Here is a 22107-nt window from a genome sequence, read left to right on the forward strand (position 1 = left end):
CCGAAATATCATATTTGCCTAATTATAAAGCAATAGCTAATGAAATGCGTGTATTTTTCAGTAATTATTTATTTTACATAAGGATACGATCAATATATTTTATATCTTAAAATTAAATTTTTGGAATAACATTTTTGTTATATTATGTATACTATTATCTATGTAAATCTATAAATTTATCTTTAAAAATTAAATGAGATTATAGATTACCTAGATTACCGCTACCCATCGGTAATCTAGAATTTGTTCTAAGGTGCAAAAAGGCTAGGAATCCTTGTTGTAAATGTTCGTCACTAGTTAGCTAAGTTGCTCCTGCCAGTACAGGAAATCATCATGATGTCCTTTTTCAGTTGCGTGGCAGAAAAAATAGCGTTCTTGTCCATACAGTTTCCAATAGTATTCCTGGAAATAAGCTTTGGTCTGCTAAGTGTGAACACTATTTATTGGAACGTTTCTCAGGTACATGTCAACTAAACGAAACGTCGGCTAAATATGCTTTCAGCTAAATGAATATGACGTCTAAAACGACGTGTCGGTTAAATATCCTGTCGGGTAAGTAGTTGTTAGCGAAATGTCACGAACCCGTCTTAGAATGGTGGATTTTTTAGAATTACTAATAATTCCAAAATATTCGTTATCATCCAAGTTACTAATTTAAATAGACATACTGTTGTTGTTAATGAACTAAAGCCATTTAATAAAATCTGCTAGGTGCATTTTAGCATCTTATTTTACTCATTTTAAGTTCTCGGAAACATTTGATAGGTTTAATCAATTTTTTAAATTAAAAGGTGCCTAGCAGAGAAAAGCCTATGTTTGTCTTCACCTGAAGCTGGTGTATAAACCCGCGTTGCTATGTAAAGAACATGAAAGGCAGACTTCATACTAACTTTATGCTGCCAGGTTCAGTGCCTCTCCAAAGTCTGAGGTTGTTCATCTCACTTTTGTATCGGCTGTGCGTTTTAAAATCGGAAAGTGATCGTTTTAGGACTCAGTCGAAATCAACCCCGTAGAACAATATTTTATAAAAAAAGAAGCTGGAAATAAGCAGATGAAAATACAGAATCTGTGATAAGATCTACGTTTTATTTAACAAAAGTTTTTTTGTTACATTCGTGAGTTTACAGATGATTTATTGAACTATTTTTTTTTCGAACTTTACCCATTTGGCAAACAATTTCGCCGAACATGTATAACAAGCCACTTAACAAATTTAGTGCGCAAATTAACGAAACACGTTCAGTTTTAGACACTAAAAAGGTGTCATTTTCCATCATACTACACTGACTACCAATAAGTATTTGGACACCTGTGATAGAAAAGAAAAACTAACTTTATTCAAAATCAATAGTTGGTAGAGCCTCCACGAGTGGTAATTACAGCGTTGACCCTCCGGGACATACTTTCCACAAGTCTTTGTATGACAGCTAGTGGTGTTTTCTTCCACTCGGCTTGGAGAAGACATAGAAGTTCCTTCACCGATTTTGCACGGGTAGTGCACCCCTGAATTCAGCAATGCAACTCGTCCCAGAGGTTCTCGATAGGGTTCAGGTCTGGACTCTGGGCAAGCCAGTCCATTCGATAAACTCCATTGGCACCATACCAACCCTTAGTTAACGTCGAAACATGACAACTGGCATTGTCGTCCTGAAAGTAACAGGGGTCCAACCCGTAAAACTGCCACAACGTAGGAAGCACATTGTCATTCAAAATAGTGCAGTAGGCATCGGAGTTGAGCTTACCATGAATGGGGACCAAGGGTCCCAGCCCATACCAGGAGAAACACCCCCAGTTGACTTGACCCCACTTGACTGTTGGCACAATGCATTCTGACAGGAGACGTTCTCCAGGTAGACGCCAGACCCAGACCCTGCCATCCGAACGGTAAAGGGTGAACTTTGATTCGTCACTCCAAAGAACCCGTTTCCACTGATCTACGGTCCAATTTCGATATGCTTTGCACCACATTAACCGAGCAGCGCGGTTGGACTTTGTGATCAAAGGCTTATGGGCAGCAGCACGACCATGAAAACCAAGCAGATGTGCTTTCTTACGGATGGTATTCATTGAAACAATACTCCCGGATGCTTGTTGAAACTCCTCGCGGATGAGGGCCATCGGTTGGGTGCGGTTCTTCCGAATTTCTCTGGACAGCAGTCGTCGGTATCTATCTCCCAGTTTCGTTGGTCTGCCGACTCGGGGCACATTCCGACAATCACCGCTCACCTTCCACTTCTTAATCACATAGGCCACTGTCGATTTTGGGTACTTCAGATCGCTAGATATGTCCCTTAAGGATCGCCCACATTTGTGATACCCGATAATTATACCTCTCTCGAAATCAGAGAGCTCCGAACTGCGAGGCATCTTGCATGCGACTAAAGCCGATGCTGTTTCCTACACGATATATACCAGCGGAATCCGTGACGTACCTTAGGACAGCAGATATCGTCATTTGCATAGGTGTCCAAATACGTATTGGTAGTCAGTGTATTTTACCGAACACATATTGTATAAGTAGAGCTGTGAAATTGGAAAAAATTCAAATAGAAAATCCTCCAGCAATCCTCGCATTGTCCAGAATTTGCTTCAGATTTTCATCTCTTTCAGCCTCCACTTAAAGTTTAGAACGGCCAGAAGTTTTCGCAAATGCTATCAAAAACTAGTTCCCAAACTCTTTTGTAGAAATACGACACAGATTTTGCAATGTAAGAATCTGTAAATTTGCAAAGTATTGGAAGAAAATGAAGTTCAGAAAATGATGGCAAATATAACATAAGTAATTCCCGCCTTCTTAGCATGCCTTCATGGTATAGTAGTCAGCACACCCGGCGCGTATTCGAGAGATCCAAGGTTCGAGTTACGGCGAGGGCATCATTTGTCTCTTCTCCTGTTTCAAAAATACCTTATAAATCTACGTTGGCGTCCGAACTAAATAGGTCGTGGATGATGATTCTCCACCAACAGGATTTGGCGAGTGGGTCATCTAATCTCCAGTCGCCTTTTAAAAGGGGAAGTATATGAGGTGTTTCTTCCGCCTTCTTAGACTGCTTTCGTGGTGTAGTGGTCAGCACACTCGGCACGTAATTGAGAGGTCCGCGGCTTTAGTCCTGGCAAGAACATTGCTCATTTTTCAGGAACCATACTGCCGTGAAGGCCAGGTGGCAAGTTTTCCCCTGGCATGGAAGATCTTCCAAAGGAAATCCACAGCAGAGCAGGCACCCAGAGCAGCCATTGCCTGCTGTAACCCTACCTGGACACCTTTCCTGGTTTCAATGGAACGAGATTTCGTCTCCGTACTAGTTATCTTTAACAATCAACAGTTCATACTAAGCTCCGTTTATTCCTCCCCCAGCGATGACCTCACTGACGCAACTACAGCATACAATCACGTTAGACTGAAATGTCCTACGGTACCACACATCATTGGAGGCGACTTCAACGCCCACAACGTCATTTGGGGCTACCGTGACACGACTCCTAAGGGCCACGAAATGGAAAACTTCATGGCGAGCAATAACCTGCATTTGCATAACAGCCCCGGTGCACAGCCGACATTTGACAACTCGTATCATAAAGGCTGGCCCGACTTGACCTTTTCAACATCGGACATTGTCAACAATATTTACTCTTGGACTGTCATGGATGATGAAAGCAATTCCGATCATAAGTACATCCATTTCCTCATTCAAGTAGACACCAGCATTAGCATTTTAAAAAGGTTTAAGCTTCCGGGTGGCAAGATTAGGCATCTGCATCGCATTCTCAGCGAAACTCTCAGAAGAGAAGAGATGGAGCTTAATACGCATAATGACCAGTATGATATGAATATCTACACAGATAATCTTCTCACCACTCTCAAGGACACATGCGAGCGAATTCTACCAATCAGGATTGCCAAGAAACTGCAAGGCATTACGTGGTGGACTAGGCAGCTGAGACAAATGCGCCAAAGGTGCAGAGCATTACGTCGCCGTCTCCGAACGGCTGTAGACGGCACAGAAACGGAAAGGTTGCTAACTGCATTCCGACAAGCACGGGCTACTTATAAAAAAGCAATTCTAGAAGCCAAAATCAACAGCTGGCGCAATTTTTGTACCAGCAATAGCAATCCTTACGGAATCCTGCATAAACTGGCCACGCAGAAAATCTTCCAGCCGGCACAAGTGCCAGTGCAGCCAGGGAATCTACCACAAACAATTGACTTAGCAGGGTCCACGGCCACAGCACTGCTTGATGCAATCTTCCCAGCGGATCCAGAACAGGATGACACGACGGCCCAGCGACTTTTGAGAAACTCCACAGAGATCCCAAGAACGCCAGAAGATGTCCCCATTACAATGCAGGAAATCACTCACATCTTCCGCCATCTACCACTGAAGAAGGCACCGGGTCCGGACGGACTTGATTATGCAATCTTAAAGGTCGCCTTCCGAGCCCGGCCCACCTTCTTTCGCCTCTACTTCAATAAACTCCTGCACCACAGAGTATTTCCACAAGCTTTCAAGAAGGGACACGTGGTACTTTTTCTCAAAAAAGATAAGAACCCAATAGACCCCTGCTCCTTTCGTCCGATCTGTCTCCTTTCAGCGTTGGGTAAGATCTATGAAAAGATCATAGTTAACAGGCTGAAGTATCATATTCACAAAAACAACTTCCTCAGTCCCAAGCAATATGGCTTCCGTTCAGGTTGCTCAACCACACATGCCCTTCAACGAATATATGATGAAGTCCAGCTTAATCGCTCACAGAATCTTCAGACTGCATTCATCTCAGTAGACCTCCAGAGCGCTTTCGACACCCTTTGGTGGCCCGCCATCAAGCAGGCCCTCAGAGAGGCGCAATGCCCGGAGAACATCTACCAAGTCTTTGAGAGTTATCTCACAGACAGGCAATTACTTATGGCAAACAATAATGGCATTGTTACTAAGACCCAAGTCAGAGGCTGCCCACAAGGGTCCTGTGCAGAGCCCTTGCTCTGGAACATGACATTTAACAAAATCCTCGAAGCGACGTGGCCTGATCACACAACTATCATTGCATATGCTGATGACGCGGCTCTCCTTGTTAAAGGTCGCACACGAGACGAAATTGAAGCCAATGGCAGCGAAGCGTGCGCCAAGTTCGCAAGCCTATGCGAAGACCTTAAGCTGAGGATTTCTATCACCAAGTCTTCTGCACTCCTCATCCCAAGACCGGGCACGAGGCCTGTACGTCGTCCCTGTATCCGATTACTTGGCCGCAACATTAAATTCATGGATACACAGAAGTATCTAGGAGTGGTCTGGGACTCTGGCTTAACTTGGGTGCCACATTTGCAGCAACAGAGAGCAAAAACCTCCGCTATAGCTAGAATGACACGGAAATTTCAAGGAAGGAATTGGGGACTAAATCCCCACATTCAAAAAGTGCTTTATAGCACGGTGGTGGAAAAGATTGCGCTGTACGCAGCTGCAATCTGGGCTCAACCGATGACAACGAGGAAAATCAAGCAGTTAACATCACTCCAACGCCCTTTTGTCATAAGCATCTGCAGGGCATACTGCACAACAGCCACGAGCTCCGCCCTTACTCTAGCAGGTATAGTCCCTCTACACATCCAGGCCGAGCTAGAGGCGACATATACGAGAGTCCTTCACTTGAGGAAAGACGCCTCCTTCGCAGGTACTCTCTACAGTCCAGCACTTTATGAGCACCCCAAGACACCGCTGCACACACATCCAGCGCATAAAGGACTAGGGGTCCACACCCACATCATGCAACAGCCCAACAAGGAAATACAGCACATCAGCAACCATACACTTTACACTGATGGTTCTAAACATGCTGAAGGCGTTGGCAGTGCTTTCCTGCACTGTTGGCAAAGCCAAGAATTACATCATTGGAAAGGCCACCTAGGTGACAGCAATAGCGTCTTTCAGGCAGAAGTGATAGCAATTACAGCTGCTGTTGAATATCTAATAAGCCGAAAAATCTCAAAACCTTATCTCTATACGGATAGTATGTCTGCCTTGCTGGCCCTAAGCAAACACAACCATGTTTCCCCGTTGATCATCCGCCTTCAAAAACTCTTAAAAGAAAACCCACAGGTACACGTGGACATGACATGGGTGAAAGCTCACGAAGGCAATGCAGGTAATGAGGCAGCGGACGTGCTCGCCAAAGAGGCAGCCTCAAACATCAACGCACGTCCCATCGCTGTTCCGGCGCCACCTTCCCATCTTAAAAGACTGCTGAAAGGCGCAGCAGTCCAGTGGTGGCAAAGAGTATGGGAACATGGAAACACAGGAAGAAGAGTGTATGGTTTTCTACCGATGGTGACAACGGAGAGACTCATAGCAAACGCTCCACTTACTAACTTTGTAACTGGGCACGGTCCCTTCCCGGACTACTTCAACAGACGCACTATTTCTAATACGGATCGCTGTGTATGCGGGGAAGAGGGGACACCCGATCACTATATCTTCCGGTGCCCACTCACAGAACAGCACCATTTCCCGGAACCCACGAACATACCTGCCTTCCACAAGTTTATCCTTAAAAATAAAGCGGCAATCAACACAGTGTGCAAAATCGTTAACACCATTAAGGCCTACGGCCAAGACCTTTGCCTCCCATTATAAAACAGTGCTATTCATAATGGTCTCAGTGACTGCATTCTGCCTTAACAAACTGTGCAACAATACATACTACATGCTGTATACCGCTAGTGTTTCACTTGTGGGTATTGCGTACATTCTGCGCAATGTGCCTAGTACTGCCACTGTAAAGTACTTCCTGAAACTATACTGAACTGCCACTATAACTGTGCACCTTATATGTTTTATGTGTTTAATGCAATGTGTGTGTTTAACGTAATGTTTATATATGTTTTATGCTGTTTAATGTCGCATTGTGTGTACTTTGTATCATTGTACTGTTATGTTTTGTATATTTTGTGTTGAACTGTGTTTTCTCTATGTATATTTATTTGTCATGTATTTCAAATGTGTGTGCTTAATTATGTATCATATTAATGTGTAATGTGTAGTTGTTGCGTCTGGATAGGGGAGGGTGTGGGACATATGCCTGTTACCTCTGTTAGACGCCAGGCGTCCCCGTCCTCCGTCACCTGTCACCTGTGTGGGTATTCTGTGTATATATCCATTGTACATAAATCTTTAGTGCACTATCTTCTGTTTTGTATTCTGTTAATACCTTTGTATAGGTATTCCGCTCTGTATATCACATTTTTAGTGTTGTGTACTATTTCTAAAGTTGCATCATGTTTCATGTATTTTATCAATGTATTTCATGTCTCTTGTATTTAATCAATGTATTCCGTGTCTCATGTATTGTATCATGTATTGTATCATGTATTTTGTCCTGTATTTTATCAAGTATCATGTTTTTACTAAGCTTTTGTTCACTGTCTGTACACCCTGTAGTAAGTATAGAATCTCTAGATACCTCAGTATTCCCAATATACAACACTATCATGCATTGGCAATATGCTTAAGTTTATGTATTGAGTGAAGAGTATTGGCATCTAATTACGCCTTATGTTTATGTGATTAATGTGTTGTTTTCTTTTTTTTTTTCTTTTTTTTTTAAATTTAAGACCCTTTCTCTTTATGTCTTGCACTTGACTATTTATGACATGCTAATGTAACCTGAACTGCAATGTAACACAATCACTCATCTGCTCTTGTTGCACTGTAAATACTTTTATTAATTTAAAGTTGCTGCTTCTACACAGGGGAAGGCGTGGGACATATGCCTGTTTACCACTGTTAAACACCAGGCGTCCCCGTCTTCCGTCACCTGTCACCACCTGCTCATTTTTCATGTTTCATGCTTTAAAAAAATACCTAATGTCTCTACAGTAAAAAAACCTATTCTTTAAATATGACTGCTCATATTTTCTTTTTAGACAAAACACGAACTTTTACAATTACGTACCGTGAAAATTTCGATGAGATGCTCAATCATGTTTCGAAGCATATGCTTTGTTCATTTAATTTTCTCTTTAACATTTAGTTTTTAATTAAGATGCAGTTTTAAACTATGTAAGTATTTAATTTTTCCTTAACTAAATCTATTTAATGTTTTTAATACAAATTGAAAATTTTACAGATATTTTTCGTACCAACTTTTCGTTATCACCACAATTATTATTTTCATCAGTCTTTCAGAATATATCAAGTACATTACACACATTATTTCTAATCTTGTCATGTTAATAGAAATATTAAAGATTTCTAAACCCTAAATCCCACTACATTTTTACTGATTGATATTGCTAGAAATACTGTCATCGAGATCAGTGATTTAATTAATAAAAGTTTGCTTAAGTGTTTATCGATTCTTCTCATAAACTCTTTGCTTTTTCAGGGCTGTCAGAAAGCATGCCGTGATTTTTACATGACAAAATATTGTGGATGTACGGTAAGGCATTTTATAAGAGGATCTGTTCTTTTAAGAAGTAAGACAGATATCACTTTCTGCAGCGTGGCAAATGAGACACAGCGTAATATTTTTTTTAATCTTAAAATGATGTCAATTAGTATTTTATTAATTACTTCAGGAAATGTGCTTTAGTAAAATTTTCATAACTCTCTTGTATTTTTTTAAAGATTTGTGTATGAAGCACGTAAAAAAGAGTATTGAAGAAAGGGAACTTTCTTGCAATTGTAAACCTCCATGCATGTAAGTACGATATTTTAAGTAACTATACTACCAATAATTTACTTATTAATAATGAATATACAGTCAAATTCCCTTATTCCGAATCCCCATATATAACAAGCGAACGTTTTAGTCATATACACTTAAAGTTAATTTATGTGGTTATAGCGAAATTACAAATTTATGAAAATTGATATAACGAATTTTATAGATATCGTTGACTAAAACATTTTATAACAAATTTCTTTTTCTTTTTTTTTTTTCAGAATTACCACAAGTTTTAAATGAAAAATTATTGACTCTTTAAGTCATTTATTAGAATAGCGGAAAACACCTTTACGTTAGTGTTTTTACCCCATCACTCTCTGTGTTCTAATTAAGGACTGTATCAGGCGAGTGTATCTTTAAGTTCTTAGCAGGTGCAACCAAGACGTGATTTAATTAGTATATTTTTGAGATTGTATGGTGTCCACGACCAGTGAGTCAAAGAATTTAAGTGGTTTCTCTAATTCTATTTAAGTTTTTTAATTGAGTTATCAAGTGGAACTCTGCTCAAGACGGATTCTATGATGGGGATTTTGAAATTTTTGCCGTATGAGGGAAGAGAAAGTAATAAATAGGTTCTTATGAGCTTGGGGCTATATAGCCTCTTCGTATTTAAGGGAATGATATTTTTATCCCTATTGGATTGTTTTATTTAAGTATTTAAAACTTTCTGAAAGTTCTGTCGTCTGAATCAGAGAGGGGGAATGTGGTCGTCTTTTTTAATATCATTTACAAGATTTGTAAGGGCTACTGTACCTTTGTGTCACAACCATCCATGGAGGGAAATGGATGCATTCATTCTCATTGGAGATTGGATAGCTTAGATTAGAGATGAAATTATGCTCACTTTTCATATTTTACGTAAATACGCAACTTTACATACCCTTTTACTAACTTTCTTCAATTTGTACTAGGAAAATTTTCAGTGCCAAAAATTCATTCGAATGTCCAGCAGTAGACGTAGAAAATTCTATATTGAAGGTAAGGGGAGTGTTATTTAAAAAGCACTGAATGGATATAGTCAAATCGATATTTGTCAGGAATGCAGTGTATCTAAATCTACGTTTGGTAGCATGTGGAAAAAACGAGACTCGTTAATTTCTATTGACGGATCAAAAATTGGAAGCAAGGAAAATGTTTAAAAATGCTGAGGATAATGATGTTGAAAAAGGATTACTGAAATAGTTCACTATTCAAAGAAGCCGGAATCGGTTATTATCTGAACAAATGTTGAATATATATTTTAGATGGAGAATGTGCAGTTGGAGGGATGTGTTTAAACATTGACTTCTAAGCTAAGTAATTTATCGTGTAAAATTATTAATGTGTAGTGACACTGAAAACAAAAAAACGGAAATTTGGTAATTGCGCGTATTAATAACTGTAATTAACCTTTAATAAGATTTTTTTTACTTAGAATTATTTTTCACTATTTTGCACTTCTTTTGGGAGATGTGGTAATGCTGATCAACCTTTTTTTTGTCATTCGCTAATCAAATTTCCCACTATTTTTTGGGCTGTCCTTTTTTGTTGTTAGAGAAGATATAAAGAACCAATCTTTAGATCCGCTGAAATTCTTTATAGAGGGATTCGACTGTATTTTCTGGGGCACAAGAATAAAGAATAAATTTTACTTTATATTGTATCTATTTTTATATATATTTATCTATATATATTCGAGGAATATTTCCAAAGTTCTCCAGATTTAGGTTTAATTTTTTTTTTATTTCGTTGACTTTCACCAATATTACAATGCAGTTTATCCGCATTGTCCGCATTTAATTGAATGTATTTATCCAAACGAAAAACTAATTTTTTTAAACCGTTCTGAAAGAACTTCTTCTGTGGGTACTTAATCCACCTTTTTTATCGCATGGTTAAACTCTCAAATAACACCCCATACAAGTGTATGTATTTAAATGTAAGATTAGAAGATTTTTCTCAGATGTTGAATAATTTTTTTCACACCTTTTTTCCACAAAAAGAAAATTATTGCTATTCGCATCTTATATGGTTCAAAAAATAGTGCTACAAAATTCACTTCTATCTGTTAAACAACTGAATCGGTGCTATAAAAATGCGCTTGTATCTGCCAGACAACTGAATCACTCCAAACAATATTGAATGGAAAAGCTGCATGAACATGTCAAGACTTGTCTCTGGAATGAGCTATAGGAATTGAAATAGAGCTCAATTCCTAGAATCCTTCGTATATATTTATATAAAAAATTTGGCATTAACTGAAGTACGAAATATAATAATTTTCTAGCAAGAAAAGAACACACTTCCATAACAATAATTTAATAATTTTACCCTTGTTCGTTTGAAAAATGTTCACAAATATTAACTTGCATGATTTATTGCCTAACTCATAACTTTGCTCATTTGGAATTATATACTATCATTTTTTCCGTTATTGGTGTGCTTTAAAAGAAAAAATCATAAATTTGATTTTAAAGAGAATAAAAAAATTGTGCATCCAATAAAATAAATGAATTTCTTTCTACAGACAATGTATTTTACGTTTCTTTATAAAAGTTAAAACAGAATTCATTTATTGCTTCTAAATTAAAACACTTTTTAGTTTTTCTCTTTAACATGAATTTATCATTATTTTATATTTCGAAGCATTCGTTAAATGATTTTCACAGCTATTGTAACTCTAGAATAAGATTATTTCTCTTCAAAAGAAAAAGAATAAAAAAAGGGAAAAAATAGCCTTCAATACAATATTTGTTTACATAAATTATTTCTAAAGTAGAGGATACAGTTATAAAATTTGAGCTCAAAGAAGAAAATATGCTACGATTGGAAAACAGTGCACTTATCTTGAGCTGCAGGTTTATATGTAAATGATCCCATGCAATTGTGCAGTGATTGTGCAGGATTGCACACCTTGCACAAGTACTGAAAACACGAAACCAGTACATATTAGACACTGTATAAATACGAAAAGGACAATGTTATGCTGACAATGTTATTGTTCAGCTGATGTCAATTAATGAGGAAGTGAAGAAAGATCGATAGAAAATGTTAAATGATGATAATGCATTCTCATAATTTTGACTCCAGAATTTACAGAAAATAATTTCATATCCTTATTTACACGGACTTAAGTATAGCTGCGTCACATAAAACAATCCGAATGTATTGCTCAAATTCATGATGAATGCCACTTCAGTTCATTTTCCCATTCTTGAAGGAATCTTATCATGCTTCAGTTATGACCATGTTGACCTATTAGAAAGCTATCACACATTCATCTGTTTCGGGCAAACAACGTGTGATGGGGCCTTTAGCTATATAAGCACATATGCCAGCTACTGTGTCCTATGAATAATTTCCAAAAATATCTTGAAAGCTAACATGTGATCCCAGTGTCTCTTACATGCACTGCATTTAATGGTGGACATAGTCGGCTCCGTCTCTAGCTATGCCATCCCACAGCAAGGTGGAATGCTACACAGTAACGATGATTGTTTAGCAATTACTGCTGCTTCGTTTTGGGGAATATGATCGTTCTGCCCAGGTGTGAAAGACTCTTGGCCAACGGCGCAGTATCTTTCAGCAGTTCTTTTCTGCAGTAACTTTCTTGCATTTAATTTGAGATTAGCAAGAACACAAAGTGAATTTCAATTAGTTTAGATTCATAAGTTGATCTTTATGAAAAAACAGTCTTAATACCCCTGTCAAATGCAGTTCCGCAGTATTCGAGAGAGAAATTGATACTACTAAAAAGCTTCGTTTTGTAAGTAGAAGGATATAAAATTCTTTGATTAGTAAACGAAGTCACATTTTACTGTTTATTTACCATTAGATGACTATTTATGTTCTACTTTTATTTTAGGTTAGCTCTGTTCCCTATACTCGGAAAATTTATTCTAGCATTTAGACAGAAAAGGGACATAATTTTAAAATTTAAGACATTAAATTATCTATTTTCTTTCAGTGAATACCAATATAATACTAAGGTGTCTTCGAGTAAACTGAATGAAAATTATTACAAAGCCATTAAATCTATTCAAACAATTGTACCTGGCAATGAAGGAAAACTGAAAATGATCAACGCTACGGCTGGGTAAGAAATTCCTTCTATAATCCCGTTTATTTTGCAAATGTCGTGAAATGTTTACTTTTAAAGTTCTTAAATTGATTGCGTTATATATTCAGATATTTGATTTCAATTTTGTGCATTTTTATGTCAAAAGTTTCATAGGTTCATTTTATAATTGGAGCACGAAAGGTATTCATTTTCATATTTTAAATACAACATCTCGATGCTTTAACATGCAGCCAGGATTATCGAAAATGTGGAAGTCTCACAGTCACCGAGGTTTCAACTGAGTTTGTGATCGCAGTGGCTGAATATAAAAAGGCTGATATTTAGTAGTAGTAACTAAGTAAAATCCACCTGCATGGCCAGTGAACTTGAATGTCACTTCTGTTGCAGTGCAGATGCAAACTCATATCTCGCCAAAAATTAACTCGACTTTTGAATTACAGAGGATTATATATTCGAAAACTGAATGCCTGAGTGGCGCTAATGACGACGCAATGAAAATCGTACATTTACAATAGCGTCAGACCTACCGATGTTGGATAGCTTTTATCTTAGATTCGATTTACTTTGCAGGTCGCATTTCTGGCGTCAGTTCATTTGGCGGGAAAGGTGTGAAGCATAGTAGCAGAGATGTATGCAAGAAAGATATTGCATTTTAGGAAATGTAATGGGCTGACATCATGATTCATGAACATAAGGGCAACTACTGTTGCTAAACAATTAATAGGCCATTACATTTGCTTCACTGGCAGAGAATTTCTTTTGATAATAATGTCATGCCTGATTGAATCAAAGCAGTCCAGAATATCTGTTAGAATGCCCATCCTTCGAACTGACTGATTTACATGCTCTCGAAACCTCAACTTCATTGAGCATGTTTAGAATATAATTGATAGAGAAATATACTATACAAAAGGAACTATTAAATTTGTCCCAAGAAACTTTTAAATCTCTTGGTAAAAAGCATTCTGCCTTCTGCCTCAAGTGCTCGAGTTTTGCATGCTCAAACTGAAAAATCATATTGACTAAGAATTCATAAATCACACTTTTGTTTATAAGGTATTTCTCCCGCCTTCCTAGCGTGCCTTCGAGGTGTAGTGGCCAGCATACTGGGTTGGTATTCCAGAGGTCCGTGGTTCGATTCCCGACGAAGGCGTTGCTAATTTTTCATCTCTGTTGCTTCTAAAAAATCCTAATATCTTTACAGTGGCGCCCGAACTAAAGGGTTGTGGATGATGACTCTCCACACCCAGGATTTGGCGACTGGGTCCCCTAAAAACCCCAGTCGCCCTTTAAAAGGGGAAGTATATAAGGTATTTCTCCCGCCTTCCTAGCGTGCCTTCGTGGTGTAGTGGTCAACACACTGAGCCGGTATTCCAGAGGTCCGTGGTTCGAGTCCCGAGGAAGGCATTGCTAATTTTTCATCTCTCTTGCTTCTAAAAAATCCTAATGTCTCTACATGTTCAAAAATTTTAATTACTGAACTCTGCTTTAAAAGTTTGTTACTAATCTTTGATTTGTTATTCCGAATAGGTTGTTGAACACTTTGTGATAAATATTGGTTTATAAAATATCTTGTCATATTTGTCTGTACTCATCTGTAGGTTTCTTTTATACTAAAAAATTGAGCTCATGTTTAAGTTTTTGTCAATCAGTGTATATGTTTAGAACAAGATGTGTTGATCATCTTACTGAACGATAATATATATTTAAAAGTTAATTAATATTTAAAAGTGTCTTTAGTAATTATAAGCAAAGTGAATTTTTAAATGTTAGTGAAAATAGGGTGAAAAATTTGCAAAGAAGCTAAGAAAACGTAATTATCTATGAATGTGCAAAGGAAATAATTAAAGTAAATCAAACTCATTAAACACAGCAACCCGAGACAAACAATAAACTTTCTGTTCAGCCTGCATTGGTGAATCGTGGCCAATGATTCGAAATGGAAGAAGTAGTACTTCGATGTTAAAAATGTTTACTTACGTAACTTGATGTTTAAAATGAAAAGAATAAGTTTAGAAAGAAATAGAAGTTGTAGTAGAAAAATGTTACTATTATTTATTCATTGTTTTAGTTTATTTGAATATTTCCACTCACGCGAGAGCTGTATGCCTGAAGGTAGGGATACCTTCTTGAAGGACTTTATAAACGAAGGAAATTGGATCATATCCACGTTACACATGAAAACAATTCCACAAAAACGCGAATGCATTAAGCCGTTTTCCGGGGACCTTGAACCCATATAGAACTACTAGTATTCAGCCGTATCATGTGCTTTCATCATATACTTGATACTGAGAAACGACAATATTTTTGTAATACTAACGATTACGCTACAGAGCAATAACACATCAGTCCTTTTAACAATGTTTGCTAAAGCATTTCAAGAATGCATAAGGGTTTAAAAGGCAGAAGTTAAGAAATGTATATGCTGTCTTTCTTCAATTTTTTAGTTAACCCCTTAGCCTACACGATATCTGCCAATTGCGCGAGGTATAGTAAACAAGAAAGTCGGTCGCGCGCCGTGCTATTCAACTGTTCAGCCGTGTACCCGAACAGGCGCAAAATGTATACTTTTCATGCCATATATATTTCAGTGTAATGAAAGGAATTGTGAAATAATAAGCAATGTTTAGGTGCAAATAGTAATTTTAAGACGTCTCGGGTGTAATCATAATCAATTGATCAGTTGACAAAAATAATTGCATGATGGGTATTATGGGCATAAGAGTTTGGCATGATGGGTATAAGAGATTTTTAATTCTTTATACGAAATTATATTTGAAACGTGTGAACGTAATGAAGTTTTATGGGGAACTAAAGTAACAGATCATCCAGTTTCGTCAGAAAAAAACTGAAAAAACAAAATACTGAAGTTATAATGAAAGGAAAAATATTCGATGTATAATAACTCCAATTTTTTGTTCTAATCATAATGCACAAATTTTATGCACAAATTCTTCACCACGAGTCAGATTCATGGCTTTAGTTTATGACACAAATTCTTTACCACAAGTCAGACTCGTGGCTTTTGTTTATGGCACAAATTCTTTACCACGAGTCAGACTCGTGGTTATAGGCCAAATGGATAAATAACATCTGAACTGATGTGGAAGTCAAAATGGTGACTGAAATTTTGTTATCGAAAGCATTATCAATATGATTGCGAGGTATTATCATTTCCATTTTATATGGTGTTGATACATGAATAGATATAATTTTGTATTTTAAAAATAAATAAAAAAAAGTATGCTATGTTATCACTGACATACAATGATTATGGTATTCTATGGTTTAAAATAGTACCCTTTGCTTTATCAGACATTTTTATTTTAATTTCTTCCGATATTTTTGTATCGTGAAACTATTATTTCATGCTCAGTTAAAACGAATGCTAATTTGTAAAATGATTCGTGAGAATAACATTCGTTTAGACGAACTTATTCTAAACGCGAAATGGTTTAAATTTAGTCAAACATTACTCAACAAATTTCAGTATTTTGTTGACTAATAAATAAGAAAGAATTAATTAATACTGATTGAGCCATGTACCTGGTAACTCTTAAAATAATTTCTTTTTTGTGTAGAAGTTCCCTCGTTGGTCTGAAAGTGTACTACAGTACATTCCAAGTTGAAAAAAACAGTGAAGTTGCTTCGTATAGCGTAAGTATTACGTATTTTATGATTTTTTCCCCTCCAAGCTTAGAATTTAGTACTACTTAAAATTTTTTATCATATATTTCAGTGGGAGACTCTGGTGGCTAATATAGGCGGAAATTTAGGATTTTTCATGGGACTGACTTTGATAACGTTTGTGGAAATATTGGAATTCCTATGGGATTTATTGTGCATGCTATTCAAGAAACTCATTAAACTGAAGCATCAGGATAACAAAGTGTTAACTTTTCCCAGTCCTTCGTGAAAATGGTCAGTCAACTTTCATCATAACGTGATTCACCAAGCAATTGATGTGATTTCAGCATCAGAAGAAGTATTTTGAAAAAAGAACTGGAAGAGGAAAATATCAATGATTAGACAATGAAAGCAAACTCAGTTTCATTATTCATATTCTATACCAAACTAAAGTTGCTTTTATGTGTAATTTTAAATTTTAAGCAACAGTTTCGTTTTCTTTATTTCAGTGGATAGCTTTGAGATGAAAATACATTTAATTTTTATATTCTTTGTGTTGTATTTTTGAAAACATAAAATGTATGATGTAGTTACAAAATGTAATTATTTTTAGGAAAGAAAATCATTTATTATGACAAAAATTAAACTTAGTTCCCAAAAACCTTTTACGTAATTTACTTCTTTATGTCTTAAAAATATTGTATGACTGGTTACTGTATTTTTTTTTTTTTTTTTTTTTTTTTTTTTTAAGCAAAAGCTTTCTTTTTAATCACGTAGTGCTGAAATGAAATTTCGAGTTTGTTCGAAATGTTCAGATCCTAAAATGCAAATTATCGACTTAAAAAATAATCATACATTCATCATCAGTATCATACATTCTGCTAATGGCATTACATCTCATAATATCTGAGTCTCACAACGAGGACAACAACATTGCATCTCATAGAGACGTAATTAACTGTGGCTCATGATAGCTCAGGTATACAAGCTAACAATGGTTTTGAGAAGCAACTCACGAGGAACTATATGATAAATTATTTTTTTACTTTCAGGTCATTAAATATTTTAGAAGTTTTAAATAAAATAAAAGCTTTAATTTTAAAAAACCTTTTTTAAAAATATTTTTTATCATTAGCAACAGGAGGGCTATTAGTCTCAAAATGGGATTTTGCATTGAATCACTGTAAAAGCCTGAATAACTTAATAATTAATTAATTGTTAACATTGTGATTATTAATATTGTGATTAATTGTAATAGTCTGAATAATTGTTGACACCAAATATTATCAACCTTTATTATATTTAAAGATATTAAATGATGAAGACTTTTCATGAATGTATGCATGTTTTTCGCATTTTGAAAAACCAAAGGTACCTAGAGCCTTCAAATTTTGAATAATGTAGTACTCCACCCGAATACGGACACCTGGAAGGCCGCATTTTGAATTTCGAATTTGTTTTATTGTGTATTTCCTATTTTATAAAGCTTTAACGAACTTTTGATCAACAAACTCAAAGATTTCAAAGCGAGCAATGGCAGCACTGTGCGGGGAAAAAAAAAACATTTTTATCATTAGCGCGCGAATGTCTATCGCTCCAACAAGATTGTCTATCGGAAATTTTAAGATAGGCTGTTTTAAAATATTTTTAGCTCAAAGGAACATTATCCCAAATGCTCTCGAAAGGTGTATGTATATGTAAATGAAAAAAATCTGGAAGTTTTCATATATATACTTGTTGTATTGAGACTTTTTACGCCTACTGATAATATTTCCCATTAAAAATAAGCTTTCCATACTAATCGCAGTAAAACATTCTCAACCCATCATGCTTATACCCCCGTAAGATAACACGTTTTTCGAACTCAATTCTTTAATTTTGTCGCAACACAGTAATTCATCCATCAGATTCAAGCACATTACAGTTTGATTCTTTTGCAAACATTACAACATATCAGTATGATAAAGCTTTGTGTATCGTGAGATTCAATCGCAAATTCCTAGGGTAACTTCTTTTTCTTCTTTACGAAGAATATCTTTCTTAACATTCAGCAACTGGATTTAAATAATGTAAATGTTGTAACTGCAAATGCTATGATGACTTGTCTGGCAGTTTCAGGATTAACATTTCTACGAACTTCTTCAACTTTGTTACAAGTTTTACAACACAGTCTTGTGATTTTCTTGATTTTCCACAGAGAAAAACCTTTGATTCCTTAAAGTTAAGCTATGCACTCATGACGTTAATAGGCGTTTTCAGCTGTTCCGCTTAAGAAGTATCGTTTCGTAATACTTGTATTAAAGAAGTTAGAACGCTTTGCGATCTTCATACTGCTAATATCTTTACCGCGTCTACAATGTAGCATAATAAAATACCTAATAGAATTTTAGCTACTTTTACTGATCAGGTTCACTTGAAATCTGAAACTATTCAAATCTTTATCTAAAGAGCTAACAATTTCAAATTATGTGGAATAAATATTATAGTGTATTTCCATTAAAAATTTTAAAGGTTTTTAAAAAAAACTATCATCTGAAACAAGCAAACAAAACAAAAAAAGCTGATGTGTACACCACATGACTTCTTTGTACGGAATATTAAATTATGCGCATTTTTTCCTGAATTTTATACTTATTGAATTGAATTAAATCTACTTCGTAGATAGAGCATAAACCACAATAGAACAATTGCAGTCTTTAATAATCACTATATTTATTTGCCATAGCGACACTCTGGCGCTAGGTTCATTTAACAGCGTTATATCTCATTCATTTTAGAACTCAGAAATGCACAAAAATTTTTATCATCTGAAGAATTATCTAATCGTTGCCGTATGTGCTATTCAAATTCTACAATAAATCTAAAATGATGTATAAAAGAAGTTAAACAAGTGAATAAGAAACAGTTTTTCACAGACTATTCTGCGCCGCTTACCTCCGCTTCCTAATGCGCTTGCGCTACTCGTAAACATTATCCTCTGTTCAAGACAGACTGGCGACAATATTTGCTGCTAATCCGAAACACTTATTTCCTCGAATTACATTGGAGATATATTTCTCATTATTTTATTTCAGTTCTCACTTCGTAACATGGCAAAAAACATAAAAACTCAAAATATTTTCATTAAAAATTGAAAGATATAGAAAAATATAAAACACCAAATACAGTTAAAACAATTAAATAAACAGTATTTACAATTAAAATTACAATTTCTACTCAAAAACAAACAATTCGGCCAGCAGGCAAGAAGGCAGATTTTTCGGTGCACAAAACTAAATGTTACCTTTTGGTCCCACTCGGCAAAAAGCATTGAAACAGCACAAACTGACTTAATTCACTAATCTGCTAAGTTTCAAATGTAAAGAAATATGGCTGTTACGGTTTAAAAAAAAAAGGCTTAGCCGCACTTGAAAAAATTTTGAATTGTTGACACTTCTACAAATGTTGCATGCAGATCAACTAAAGGCATAAAAACCTTAACCAGAAGATAAGAACAATACAATCGTTTTTAAAGCAAAAAAGGCACAAATTACCAACATATAAGAATAACAAAACTCAGCTCACTAATGCCGAGTAACAGAGTGGATATATATATGTAAAAGATTAAATTAGCAGCTTAATCCTCTTCTGTATTCTAAAAATAGTAACCTCTATTTGCACTGCGACATTTCGAGACTAATCTTTGTCATATGATTCTTACGTAATTCTGATGATGTAAATGGAACTAAAACTCAAACAGCCAATAGTATTTTTACGGCAATATTAACTATCCTATCAAAATGCATTGAGAACCGAAACTAAGTCTGAATTAAGATTTCACCCTGAGTGTAACGCAATTGCTTTCTACGCTTTGTCTGTCTGCTTCTTCTTTCTCACTGCAAATTTATCTAAAATGTGAAACTTAAAAAAATTATTTTGTGTCTTCGTTAAAATGAAAACTAGACATTAAACTTGGCTGCAATTTATGCCATCTATTTTACAATGTTGATGTTTTCAAGGACTTCCAAGTATTGGCAGCACAGTGCACCGCATCTTCAGTACTGAACTTTTTTATGAAATTTTGTATGGGAGGGGTGGCTGTATTAACTAAAATCATTAATAGGGATCGATATTTATTAACAGGTATTAATATTTACACTTATAGACACTTTAATATTATTGTTCTGGGACTGAATTAGTGATACACAATTTGATAAGAAATACACAGCAAAAATATTATTTTTCAGTACAGGATCCGTTTTAAAATGCGCCGAACGATTATTTAAAATAAGAATTATCTAACATTTAGGATCTAGTTCAACCGAGTTATGGTAAGCCGTTGCCTCAGGAATGAAACATTTTCGAAACCAATGAAATATAACTGCAGTGGTAAACTCGGCCCAGGGTAAGACAGCTGAATAAGGGAAGTTTGACCTGGGTTGAATCACATTCGAACAGGCTGGTTGTATTGTTTGTTTTTGTTATTTTTTTTTCTAATTGTACCGTGAATACAAGCCAGTCTTTCATAAAAAACCCTCTACTAAGGCACCCCTCATGTGCTTTGCCGTATTCAAATAATCTAATTAGTGATAACACACATGTTCTTGTTGGCACGATAATGAACTGGAAACTCTGTCATTTCTTTGAAGTCCTTTAAGATTGGATTTGTGTTTATCGATTGCCGGATTTTAAGGTTCATCTATATGTATGAAAGCAATCTGAAATCATTTTTTATTATCTAGCAAAAGTTTTTTTAGCAAGTGAATTTCAAGAGCAAACGCAAATTTTAGACCTGAAATAGAGTTTGTTTTCACAGTACCCCATAAAAAAATATTAAATTTTACAGTACCCCATATTAATCTGCTGTAAATTGGTAAAGGTACTTATATAGTCCTTTCTATAAGCGAAGTGGCATAACATTTTACATAAGTGTGTTTTCTATCCTCTGTATGTGTGTCTAAAATACGGATCCGATTTTGTTTTACTATTTCATTATTTTTTGTCCCGGTGTTTAATTTCAGATTTTTAAAGACCTGCTCCTGATTTTAGCACAATCATCATAAATTCAAAAATATTATGCTCCTCTAAAGGCGTTTTGTAATATTGCAGAAAACGTATGCAGGTGTTTCAGTGTGTACATGAGAATTTGCATGTATTGAAAACAGTGTTTCTTTGAATTTTTAGAGCTTCTATTGAACCGAAATATATCAACAGAATCTTTATCTTTCCCATTATACGTTTGAAGAAAAATAATGTAGAATCATCAGTTTTTTTTTTTTTCTTTTTTTTTTTTTCTTTTTTTTTTTTTATTCTTTAAGCAGGAGACATTAAAAATGTGCATTGCCCTCGCCGGGACTCGAATCTGGACCTCTAGAAAACGTACCGAGTGTACTACTGTTACCGTTACGCCACGAACGAATGCCAGAAGAAGGGAGAAAATACATTATCGTAATATTATGAAAAATCTGATCTTGACAGAATAGCATTAAAATTATATCATGTACAATAATTGTACTACCTGTTCAGTTATAGTAAGTGTGCGTGTCTGAAATATGAATTTACTGTTATTTCATTATATTTTGGCTCAATGGAAACTTTTATATTAATGTAAGTACTAGAGTGCAGTATCAGCCATTTAATAATGAAATAAAACAGAATAATACTTTCTAAGGAATAAAAGAAATGATTGCACGAAAAGGGTTATAAAAATAACAGCCACTGAA

General features: G+C 35.7%; 1 protein-coding gene across 1 annotated transcript in view; it reads left to right on the forward strand.

Annotated features, from left to right (window-relative positions):
• Nucleotides 1-17058, forward strand: part of LOC118189186 (degenerin del-1-like) — a 93526-nt gene extending 76468 nt beyond the window's left edge. The window contains exons 10-14 of the mRNA XM_085810919.1: nt 8374-8509; nt 8616-8688; nt 12662-12790; nt 16360-16435; nt 16518-17058. Coding sequence (XP_085667045.1) covers nt 8374-8509; nt 8616-8688; nt 12662-12790; nt 16360-16435; nt 16518-16694 — 591 coding nt within the window. The 3' untranslated portion in view covers nt 16695-17058. The remainder of the gene's footprint in view (nt 1-8373; nt 8510-8615; nt 8689-12661; nt 12791-16359; nt 16436-16517) is intronic.
• Nucleotides 17059-22107: the final 5049 nt, after the last annotated feature.

This window comes from Stegodyphus dumicola, chromosome 2 (genome assembly GCF_044657685.1).
Source record: "Stegodyphus dumicola isolate Sdum_Otavi_A_Nest chromosome 2, ASM4465768v1".
NCBI classification, from domain to species: Eukaryota; Metazoa; Arthropoda; class Arachnida; order Araneae; family Eresidae; genus Stegodyphus; species Stegodyphus dumicola.